Below are 12,702 nucleotides of genomic sequence, written 5' to 3'. Positions count from 1 at the left end.
ACTATAATATCTAAAAATTCACATAAAAAGAACTATCCTTTGTTCTTACATTTAAAAGGTTTACAAATAAGTCTATATCAACAAGACATATAAAAAGAGTAATACAAGATATTTCTGTAGTTATAGAATAAATCAGTCATCAAATCTCAAAATCATTTTTTTTTTTTTTTGTGTATCAAGTAAAAAGTCCATGAGTGGTTTCCAAATAGAAAAAAAAAAAACTAGACAAAGTCCTTTCTTTGATCAAAGTAGTCAGTTTTGCCATCTCTGCCAATTCCATTAATTTCAATATCCATTCTTCAGGGTATTTGTAGATCCTTCCATTTTGTGCATATAAAAGTCTTGCTGCCGTTATCATATAAAGAAACAAATTTCCAAATTTTATATTTTGTCCATCATACCTAAAAAAAAAAAGTTCTCTGGTTTCAGTTGTATATTAATCTTGAATCAAAATGACTTTGTAGTACTTGTTCTCTTGTCCTCCTTTTAAAAAAATATACCATGACATCTCTAGGAAGTTTTCTAACAATTGCAAAGTGTGAATTTATACAATATACCTTGGCCACTTCCTGTTCCATCCTCTCTTCTTCCCAGCTTAATAAATTGGACAAGGCAGTCACAACCAGCTGTCTAATATTCTCCTGAGGACTTTCTGGAATAGCTCTTAATGCAGACAAAATTCATTTTCTCTAAATTCAGGTAAGGCAAAATTATCCAGCCCTCTTTCCATTTCTGTGTCTTTAGTATCCATTCTATTTTCCAATACCTCTACTTTGTCAGTAATTTGTTTTACATCAGCAAACACCTGTTCCATTTTTTATCTATTTTTTTTCTATTGTTTCAAATTTAGCCTCTATAGCCTATATGACTTTAACAGAACAGTCATCAAACATCTGTTTCAAGAAGTCAAAGTCCCTGGATCCACATCTGTACAATCTCTTAGATGCCATTTTCAAATATAATAACCAGAAAAAATCAGCCAGCAAAAAAGTCAACCAGAAAAATCTTTCAGCAAGTCAGTTAGGCAATAACACACTCTAATGGTCAAAAAGCAAATTACACCTTAAAGAAGAAAAAGAGAGGAAAAAAGTTCATGATAAATTCTGGAAACCTCCTATTACCTTGTTTACAAGTCTGTCCCAACCAGTGCAAAGTAGATTTAAAAAAGGACAACTTTCTCGCAGAGATGTATAGACCCAAATATAGTACAACAAAAGCAGATTCACAAAAAAAAAAGCCAATAAAAGAAAGAAGAAACTCCCTTGTATCTTTAAAATTCCACAGTAATTCAAACTCCATTACTCTTTACATTTTTAGCAAAATCCAATATCCAATCAATTGAAAATCAATAGTCCTATGAAATATCTCCAATTGCCAAAAGGAAATAATCCTCTGTATCCAAAGAAAGCCTCTCTTTAACTAAAAAATAGCAATCTAAATGGAATGAAGAAATGGGATGGTCGAATTTAGTGTCCATTTTCTGGACTTCAGCGCAGCTTGGAACTGGATGAAAACTCTGCCGCCCAGCTGCTCACTCACCAGGCAATTGCAAAAACCTTCGCTTTGTGATCTCATCACCAGGAACAGCTGTCTGGAGGATATATGGGTCAATTTCAGGGATTCTCCTTGGGTCTGGAGAATTCTTCAAGCTCAAGGGTTCCTGTCCGAGCCTCAAAAATGCCACACTGACATTTCTCTTCAGGAGAACCTGAAGGGAAATGTTCAATCCGCCATTGCTCCCATCAGAAGTCAAGATAGATATTAGAATTTCTTGGTACGGATCTAGATTTCATTATGAAGTGTCATATTCCCCTTTATTAACAGATTCTACACTGAGTAGGATATCTGAGGTCCTTTCCAACTCTATGGTTCCATGAAGGACTTCCATTTGTGAAACAGATTCCTTCTGTTGCTAATAATAGTAATCATTATGCAAGAATTTTCATCTGCATCAAAAGCGTACTAGGTATATACATTAGAGTGTTGTGCCTGCTTTAAAAATCATTTATATAAAGTGCTTTGGAGACTGCAGAAGAACAACTCCAGTCCAATATTCATTTAAGTACGTTTGCATTTTTTCAGGCCTGAAAAAAATTCTGCTGCTATGATGAATTGAATAATGAAAACAGTGTCTCTTTTTCTTCCAAAACATTTTCAAAATGTGAATAACATAGAAGATAAGGTCCCTAAATTTGAATATAAAAGTATACAAAACATGCTATATATTCTCAGAAAGAATACTTATATTTTAGAGGTTCATAGGGAAATCCCAAGAGTTCTGGATAAACATCATGCTATTTATAATAAACTCATATTCTTTGAAAATGATTATAACATCCCTCTTTTCTTCCTGACTCCCCTTCCAAACCAGCATTAATTTTTAGCACCTATGAAACATAAACACCACAGACTATAGAAAGACAGAAATCTTTTTAGGATTTGAGATCTGATTAAATACAATAATCTCAGATGTGTTGAAATTTAGACAGCAGGATAGATATTTTGGTAGGTAAAATATCTCATTATTAATTCATGGTTAGTGACCCCCCCTCCAAAAAAAGCTATAAGATGATTAGGGATATGGTGTGCCTATAAGCTGCCCATGTATGACCTTGTATTAATTATCTATGATTGATTATTAGATGCCCAATTTAGTAAATTTTACCTTCAAAATTTGTTTTGGAATTTGACTTCTTTTATACTGATTTCAGATTCTCAAGGGAGTAGTCTTTGTTATAAGATCTATCTATCTATCTATCTATCTATCTATCTATCTATCTATCTATCTATCTATCTATCTATCTATCTGTCTATCTATCTATCTAAAATATGCCACTGCCCATCTCGTGAAACGACTCTGGGCGACTTACAACAAGATAAAAATTCATTAAAATACAACATAAAAACAATCCTAAAATAAATGAAAAATAAATATGCTAGTTCAGTTCAAAGAATCCACTTTTAAACTAATGTATAGACATTACTTAAGTACCATTAGAACGCATCAGTTGCTACTGCCCTTCTGAGAATGTTAAGTACCTATATGAATGTGGCTAACCTGCTCAAGGGTTAATAAATTTTAGAGGTGCTTTTGTAAAGAATAGAGGAAATTATTGATCAGAGAATTTATTTCTGTCCTGGTCTCTGTATCTGTAGAAGAAAATATTTTTTGTATATAATCAGTGATTGATATCCCTTATGCTATATGGACACATGGAGAAACATCCTCATAGTGTTTCATCTACTAAACGATTGTGGCAGAAGTGGGTTCAGATAGAGTCGAATATGACTCAAATATCCAAAAAAAATTTTTTTCCTCAAATTTATATAGCCACTTATGTCACAAACATGGCTCCTGACAGCATACAATAAAACAGTTTTTTGTTTTGTTTTGTTTTAAAGTCTAAAACATTAATTAAAAACAATTAAACACAAATATAAATAAGACCATGGGAGAATGGACCAGCATGCTGGTCCTGGTTCACACAGTGTCACCATCTTGTGGGCTCCCTATTTCCATGGGATCCCCAAGCCTGCTGGAAGAACCATGTTTTAAGAGATTCCCTGAAGGCCAATAGGGTCAGATATTGTGGATATCAAGCTGAAACAACATATTTATTAACACAGAATTTATGTTCATATTATTTTATATATTTTATTCATGACATGAGCCTCTAGCATCCCAACTGGTTTTGAAAGTATGTTTACTGATAGGCAATCCTAGATCACTTAGTTTTATTTATTAAGTTTATTTTTTCTTCCCCAATTGTAAGTAAGTTTGAATACATATGTGCAGGGAATCGATGCTATCATTTAGGAATCGAGAACTTATAAGTTACATGATGCTCTTTTTATCCTCAACAGTCTGTTATCTAAACATCAGAGTGTTAATAATCTTCAGTTAATACTATACAAATATCACTGTATTGAATGAATGAATGAATGAATGAGTGTATGTATGTATGTACGTATGTGTATAATGTTTTAAGATTTACAACCTTAAAAAAATCACAACAAAAGGAAAAAATGGAAAAAAAGGTTACATGATATTACATGTTCAGCCAGCAGTGACTTCCCATCAACTTGCCCCCGTCAAAATATGGATATCTAAATCAGCTATCCTACCAACAATAAAATGTCAGCCCCACTCTCTACTCTTGAAGGAAGCTCTGAGAAGCCATGTATTTTAGTTATGTTATATATATATATTAAACATTATATATTTTAATAAGCAAATTTTAAAAATACTCAGATACGATTCCTCTCTAGAATATATTTTCAGTCTCCCATAAAAATAACTAATACATTTTGTACAATTATTTGACGGATACTAGAAAATATTAGGACTCTGCTCACAAAAATATATTAAAATGAAATATATTTCTGTATACTTTCCTCATCTTGCCATGATATTATATGAATAAGGTGACAGGTTGTAAAGAATTTTCATTCAATAGGAGAAAAAAGAGTGAGACCACACAATATGGGTTGGAATCCCATGTTAGATAAGCAGATTTCTATTCATACAAGTTTTTGCTCTCTCTTCCTTTTAGGGTCTACATTTCAAATTTCTTCCAGAATGTTTCTCAGGAATAATTAGTTGAGAGGCTGTGAGGAAGGAGAAATGCAATGTGCTAGCTGAGTCCATTCTGCTACGGGAAGGAATGGCTGGAGCCATAACGTCATGTTCCTTAATTAAACATGAGAAGAGGCGATTAGCCTGTTTCATCTCATTTCATTCCTTACCCTGCTATTTTCTATATACGGTTCATAAGGGACAGTGCTCCATTTATTAGAAGTGCATGTTTCTGCATGTATCAGCCACTGATAGCTTGTACCAGAATGTGTAGAAGTAGACAGCTTGAACAAATCTATTAAAATTTACATAAAAACCTTATTATATAAATACGACAGAATACTAAAGCAATTTCATTTTAGGGCTATGGGAAAACAGATTAAATAATTTCAAAGCTTTTCAAAGTAGGTTTTGTGATACTGCTTTTAACTCAACTGCTAATGCATTTGCCACAAGTAAGAGACAACTAAGTTCTTAATTAAAGCTTTAAAGACTTTTAAAAAACTTAAAACACAGCAACCATTTCAATCTAATCTATAATACCAGGGGGTTTTTTTCTGTTTTTTTTAAAATCAGAATAAAGAAAAACATTTCATTTATAAAAATGAAAAATAATAAGAGAGGGAAATACTATTCACACTTCTAAATTGGTTGTGTCCACAGTCCTTTGTTATTTTAGAGGATAATAATGAAGTCTATGGAGATTAAAAGAAGTAAATCTTTTATTTGAGACTCAAAACAATAAATTTCATCAGGACTCTGTAAATCTCAGTCAAGCATTAGAGCAGGAATGAGTTAAAAGCTGATTCTCATTTGCTCCATCTCAGAGCATAAAATATGCAAGTATTCAAACATATACAGTATAAAATAGCTAACATGCATTTTTCCTTTCTTATGCTCTTGAGTAAATAATTGACAGACCCATCTTGGAACAATATAATATTACTCATTGCCCTTTTCTTAGAAACTTGGATATTTTTTACTGAACAATCATCACAATCTATGTCCATTTCCATTCCATTCCAGTTTTAATTAATTTGTGTCTTCTGTACCTCTGCAAGAAAGATGCTTAGTAGACGTTACGGTGCATCAGTCACTGACACAGACCATGAGACACTTAGATTAACCAGCTCTTTGCTTTGTAAGTATTTTTAAAGGATTCATAGGTAGAAGAACCTGTACTGCAGATGTACGTCAAAATCCAAACTTCAAACATTTTTTCAGGCAATTGATGTCCAACCTGCCCCACAATTTTAAGGAGGAATATAACCACGAATACTTCATTTAAAAATACTCCATTGCCTAAGGGAAATCTTAAATAGAATCTACAAAATATAGGTATCTGAGAGGTGTTTGAAATGTGCACACATCTTTCTGACAAATTAACAAATAGTAGAGTCACACAGAAATCTGGCAGAAATTGATAGAATTACTCAGTCTTCTTCAGTTGTAGGCATTCACCTACATATATGCGGCGCACAAGGGATGTGTGTGCATGCACCAACCTCTAGCTACTGGTCTGTGCATTCCACCTCTGGCTACTGGAAGAACATCTTTGTATATTTAGCTTTACAATCTAACAGGATGTTGTTCTGTATCTTGACCCCTGGCTGAACAAAGCAACTCTGTAGAGATACTATCCTGGTGCCTGGAGGCTGTAAGGGTCTGGATAGGGAGGATCAGGCTAGGCTCAATCCTAGGAAGTCTTAGTGGGTTTGGTTCCAAGGACCCCTTGGTCACAGTGATTTACAGTACATCTTTAGTTTTCAACAGGCTGGTACTGCCCTAGGTGCAACTGATACACAGACTCTCAGCTCCTGCTCAATGAGCACTTGGCACCAATGGCCAGGACAGTCTTTGCACAAATCCATCTTGTGAGTTACTTGCATTCCTACCTGGACTGGAATGCTCTTCTCATAATAATTCATGTCCTACTCATCTCCCATTTGGACAACTCCAATGTGCTCTACATGTGGCTACCATTGAATACCATTTGGAAGCTACAACCTGTCCAGGATACAGCTGTTAAATACTTATGGGTGCTTTCCATTTCCTCCACATAGCACCACTGATCCATCAGCTGCATTGGTTACCAGTGAGCTTCCAGGTACAATTCAAGATGTTTGGTTGTAGAAGAATTTGGGCGAACATGCTTACATATCTACTGCTGTCAGCCTCATCCCTAATCAAGACAGGGCTTAAACTCAATTCTGATTAGCATAAAATCATTGTGTACTGTAGGAAGCAGACACTGAGTTCATTGCCCTGGTCACTGAGAGAATCTTCATTAAAACATCTCCAACGGATAGCTGTTTAGCTACTGACCACTGAAGCAGGAGCCACCACCTGCCTGAATACCTGGTCCCACTATCAAACTGTTCTTACTGTTGTGAAGTTGTTCCCCCCGCCCCCAAATATAGTGTTGAATCTGCCTTCTCATAACTTAAAACCATTATTCTGTGTTCATTACTCTGGAATGATAGAGAACATACCTTGACCTTATTTTATCCTTTATCCTTTCAGGTGTTCATAATGTTTCTACCACTTTCAAATGTTCACAGGCAAAGTACAAAGAGTTTATAAGTGAGTTTAATCTATTCCTGGTCATGGATAGGGCAGTTAAACAAATTCCTTTGAAATTTCATTCTGTATCTTCCAAACTAACATGCAAAACCTTTTGCAGCTGGTGCAGTGAGAATATCCATGGTTTTATCTTGCAGTTGAACTCTTGTGAATAACAAAGGCCACCAATGCAAGCCAACTGCTATATACTGTAGAGTTTTGCAAACTTTGGAAATGCCAATTGGAACTAGCGGTCTCAACCTCTTCCCCAACCCACTTTACAAAAACATGCTTCATTGGTAAGCAATCCTTAAGCCTCCTACTTCTCTATGTCAGCCTTACCCAGCCATTAGACAAAATAAAGCAATCCCCTTAGGCAATTAATATGTGGGAGGACTGTATCATTATTTTCAGATAAAAAGAGAGATGTTTGTGGAATTTATTTCCCCAAAGATTTAACTGGATGTGGCTACTACTTGCCAAAACCTGAGGGTGGAGCAGGTGGGATTACTCTCTACCTTAAGCCCTTCTTATACTACACACAAATTCCATGGATGGGAGGGGACCAGAGAAAGAAATAAATGTATACTTTGTGTATATGGAAAAGACCAGATCTTTTGTAGAATGAATAATAGAAATATGTTGAGTCAATCTAAATTCCAAACTATTTTTCATGGCATGGAATCTTGTAAGAGAATTAGAAGGTAAATTGTTTTGCAAATGTTAATAGTCACATTAGGTAACCAATTTATACTATGGAGAGTATATAAAGTTCCAACTTGCTGTCTTCCCTGAAATCTTCACCATTTTCTTCCCATCTTAAATATATTTACTATTCCTTTAAGTTTCTAATCCTTATTAATTAGTTCCATACATATATGCATCTATTATCTTTCATTAATTATATTTCATAAATATATTGTCCTTTCCTATATTAGTCTGAGCTTCATGTAGCTAATAAATGACTGGGACCCTTAGACTGCGATTTTGTTAAATGCCAAAAAGTAAACCAATACAAAATCATAAAAGTTGTCCAGTCAGTCAAATTGTTTAATTTCTGTTAGACTAACAGCAACAGTCTTGCCAAAGATTTGGTTTCTATAAATGATAGTCTCATTTGAACCACTTTAAAGATATAAGAATAATATAGAAGTGGCTTGGCATAGCCTTCTTTTGGGATTTTTTTTTTTTTAATTTTTCAGCCTAGCTAACATCCCTTGAGATTTCTTGGTGATCTCTCATACTAATAAAAGTCCTGCTTAGCTATTATTGTCAGCTATGGTGCTACTCCTTTTTAACAATAAAGTCCTCATTTCTCAATTCCACTTAAAAAAAATGCAGCAGCAGAGGTAAAGAGCAGACGGGCAAATCACAGAAAAAGAGAGAAGAGCAGGCAATAGGAGCAGGCATGTTTGGAAGAAGTCATCCATGTCACCCAACTAGGCACAAAGCATCTCCCTCTAGCAACGTACAGTGGAGCACAAGAAACTAATGCAGGTGTGCCAGGTAGCATTATTTGCAATTATGCATAATGGCATACTATGATACCCTTAATTTTTTACTCACTAAACTCATTTGTATCAATGAATGCAAAGCTTCAGTATCGTAGCCCTTAGGCTAATGAACAAGGCTTATGGCATTTGTGATTAGTTTGTCTTAGACCCTAGTATAAGCAATCTAAGAACCACGGAAGAACTATGTCATTATTTCTACATTGTTTTTTTAAAGTTCTCACTTTTTTTTTCCTTACTATGGAAGTATTGTTAGGGTGTTCTATATGCATGTTACATATACTGTGTTTGTGCAAGGAAATACAAGCAATTTCTGCAATGTTCCTTTGCCTGTGCAATTAGTAAATCTGCGAAGGCAATGCTGAATTACTGTATAGGGAAAAGTTGCCTTTGCTCTGAAACCTTCATGTTAACAGCAGTATTTGTATGCTGAACAGAGAGGAGGACTGCACATGCAATCCAGAAGCATCTACACTGGCTCTTGCCTTTCTCTTCTTCAACATTTACTATCATGATCAGTACTCTGTTAATAAGTAATTATCTCTTTGCAAAGTATACTATGGAAGTTGCTGACAGGGGCAAGGAAAAAAAAGAGTCTCTCTCCTGACTTAGCTAGGATGCTTGCTTAATTTTGAAATTGATATGGTAAAGCAGTTATAAGGAATGGATTATAGATGTGTATTTGTGAGCTTTTTAGAACAAAAAAATAAAACTAAATATGAACCTTGAATTAGGGTAGCAGAGAAATACCATGTGACTTTGCATATTATAGATGCATTTACATTTGCAACAATTATCCATTCCCAGCCAAATTGCCAAAATCATTCATCAGAATTAGTCAAAGATTTTTCACAGCCAATATGAAACTAAGATCTTTACCTGGAATTACAACTAAGGAAATATTAATTTGAAAATTCAGAAATGGAAGAACTAAACAATTGTATAAAAACAGAGAAGGGGCGATAGTGACAAATTCATTGGCTAAACTGAGCTTTTGCCCTGAAGAACAGATATCTTAAATGCTTTTGCCACTGTAAAATTCATTACATTTTAATAGAAACTCTTGTAATTTCCTCTCCAAGACTTGGAAAATCAGAATGTTAAAGCTTACCGCAAAAAAAGGTGAGCCTGATTCCTTCTGAAAAGATAAAATTATATATAGAAGAACGGATTGTGTCCCTCATTCACAAATGTGTTCCAGGACCACATGAAAGTTTTCTTCTCCATAAGAACTTCCAGGCCTCACCCATCTCGGTCTCAGAGATTCCTGAGGGATCATTCAGGTTTGGGTGTTCTGTTGCAAGGTGGCTTTAGAGTCATCTCATTTGATCCCTGGGGACTACAGCAACACAAACAAAGCTTGGGGGAAAAGCATATCCCCTGCTCAAAACTAGGGGGATGCAAGAGATCCACCACAGATTTCCATGGGAACAAAATGACATACCTTATTGTAACAGCCTCCATGGAGACATAGGCTGCAAAGAAGAGAAGGTACCTATGACTGCCACTGACCACAAAATATGGTATATTTGGGCAAGATGTATTGAAAAAAGTGGGAAAGTTAGCTATCTATATGTCTGTGTCTATATATAGACTGCCTGTAAAATGGGCATATTAAGGTAGTACATATTTTTAAAGTATAATTTAGGAAGTGTTGTTCACAATACTTTGCATATTAGGGAAAATTGTGAATGGTAGCAAGCATGGATTTTTCATAAGGTTTTTTTTCCTTAAAAAAAGAATTAATCATGAAAACTGATAGAATGAAAACACGTTAATATAAGTAAAATATAATATATAACATAAATCCAGTTAATGTTAACCTTCACACCCCAACTCAGAATCTATTCAGACATGTTCCTGCATTCTCAACTAATGGAATGATATTGCTCCAATTACACTGAATATTGATTGAGAGGCAATTCATTTTCTAGGCCTCAGATTGGTTTAGAGAAATTATTTGAGAATCCTCTTCCCCTACCCCCCACCCATCCCCCATCCCAGATACCAGCTATTTTCCAAATGAATAGAATGGAAGCCATTAGAAATGATTAATTCCAGAGAGTAACAAATAGGCCTGTCACCTGATTTAAGAAATCTTATTCAGTTGGTTGGATTGCTTTTAATCAAGTATTTTACTAATCTTCTTCTCTTTCTCTGCACTTTAATACGATTACTCCTGAATTTTAGATGATATGTACCAGTTACAGTACACATCATATCAGGAGAAACATTCTCAGCAGTACAATAGAAAGGGTTATATATGTGTGTATGTGTGTGTGTGTGTGTGTGTGTGTGTAGTATACGCACAATATCTATGTTAATAAAAATAGTGTGCATACCATCTATAGAGAGTGGCCTATTCTCATATAGCCAGGTAGAATATATACTTTTAACACAGTAAGTGCTGCCAAGATCTCATAAAATTAATCAAGAACATTGTTTTAATTTATCCAACTGTACAATTATTTAATTAACCATTAAAGCCAACTATCCTAGCATAATTATTCCTGTTAGATTGACCTCATTCCAAACACTGTTTATATAGAAGATCTTGATGGATTTTAACAATTAACAACAACAAGAAAGCAAAACTTGTATGCTTGAGGCTTTTATTTTATTTATTTTTTGGTGCAATAAGTGCCTAAAGGCAAGCAGCTCAAACCTATTATGACACACTCTTGCTTATAATTTTCAATCAGTCACTATATTGTTCGAGGAGGCTGAGTGACAGCATAAGCACTATGTAAGTGCTGTATTGTATTCTTCTGTTTTGTTCAGGACAGGAATGAGAGCATAAAGCATTCAACTTGAGGTACTGATTTAGCAATGCAGGAAACATGCTGTGTTCAGAGAGGTGGTTGCCAGCGCTCCATTTATCTGTTAAGTGGCAATGATTCCCACAGATTTACAATAGACACATGCAAGAAAACGCAAAGCCACCTTAGTATAATTGCAGTCCTTACTTGGAGGCAGATCCATCACTTTGGGAATGTGGAAACATTCACGAAGGTGTTTTAGCTCGTCTTCTTCATCTAAGCGAAGAGCAACTTTCTTATCTACTGGACTGCATGCTAGTTGTAAAGCAATTGTTTCTATAATGCTTGCTGGTGAACCATGAGAAGACAGATCCATTTTCGAGGAACTCATTTCTCATTCTAAAGGGGAGAGAGAGAGAAAAAAATATATATATATATATCTCCATTTAGATACTATGCCATGCATATGAGCTACTGTCTGATGGGAAGATTATAGTTATGTATGAGCAGCCATCTACAAGCTTTTAAAAATGAAATGCTTGGCAGTGTGAGAGAAAAGTGAGAAATTCTCAGTTCCAGCATTTTTCAAGGCAGCAGACTGCTGTAGCCCTGAAGCTATTAGTTTTAAATATAATCTTTTCCCCATAAAGCTATATCAGCAACTTCTCTGTTCTACCACTGCTTCAACAGCAGTAACAAATTCTATAGTGTCATTCACACTCGCAGATCTGAAAGCTGCCGGCAGCATGATTGCTTCCACAATCTGTGCTCCTGAAAATAGCAGGTGTATCACCACATTTAAACTGACGTTTTCAAGCCTCAGCCTTCTTTATGCTCCTTGGCATCTTAATTCACAGAAACTAACTAAGAATATAGAAATTTATAGATTAGAAGGAATAACTAGAAATGGGCAATCTCAGGCTTCCACAACCAACTCTAAGAGAAGCTTCACTTTTCAGATCCGGTGCATCGCAGGCCTCAGCAGACCTCAATGCTCCTTCACAAAACAGGAGAATGGCAAACCTAAGCAGTGGTTTATGACATTTCTTCTCCACAATGGAAAGGACATCTATGGAACCAACTAGGATCAACTTTAGCATTAATAAAAATTGCCTGTCTTCCCCCCACCATATGCCTCTGGCAACAATAGCTGAAAATTGTTGAGATAGTTTCATTTCATTGTGAGGCAAGAAATATCTGAAAATTGTTGAGTAGGCTTAACATATTTAAAAAAAAAAAGCAAAAACACATACACAGATACACATAAACATTCCTCCCAAACCAAGAAGAAAAA

General features: G+C 35.1%; 1 protein-coding gene and 1 long non-coding RNA gene across 5 annotated transcripts in view; one reads left to right on the top strand and one right to left on the bottom strand.

The window, feature by feature from the left end:
- Window positions 1–12,702, top strand: part of LOC148215073 (uncharacterized) — a 180,770-nt gene that overhangs the window by 83,631 nt on the left and 84,437 nt on the right. The gene's annotated exons all lie outside the window — the stretch shown is intronic.
- KYNU (kynureninase) overlaps window positions 1–12,702 on the bottom strand; it is a 126,174-nt gene that overhangs the window by 102,695 nt on the left and 10,777 nt on the right. For both annotated transcript variants that reach the window (XM_088146523.1, XM_088146522.1), the window contains exon 2: window positions 11,616–11,807. In XM_088146523.1, the coding sequence (XP_088002649.1) occupies window positions 11,616–11,799 (184 nt within the window). In that variant the 5' untranslated portion in view covers window positions 11,800–11,807. The remainder of the gene's footprint in view (window positions 1–11,615; window positions 11,808–12,702) is intronic.

This window comes from Python bivittatus, unplaced genomic scaffold, assembly GCF_059951505.1.
Source record: "Python bivittatus isolate LINGU-HERP-01145 unplaced genomic scaffold, Pbiv_v1 ctg000480_np1212, whole genome shotgun sequence".
Lineage (NCBI taxonomy): Eukaryota > Metazoa > Chordata > Lepidosauria > Squamata > Pythonidae > Python > Python bivittatus.
This window is presented reverse-complemented; position numbering and strand designations above follow the sequence as displayed.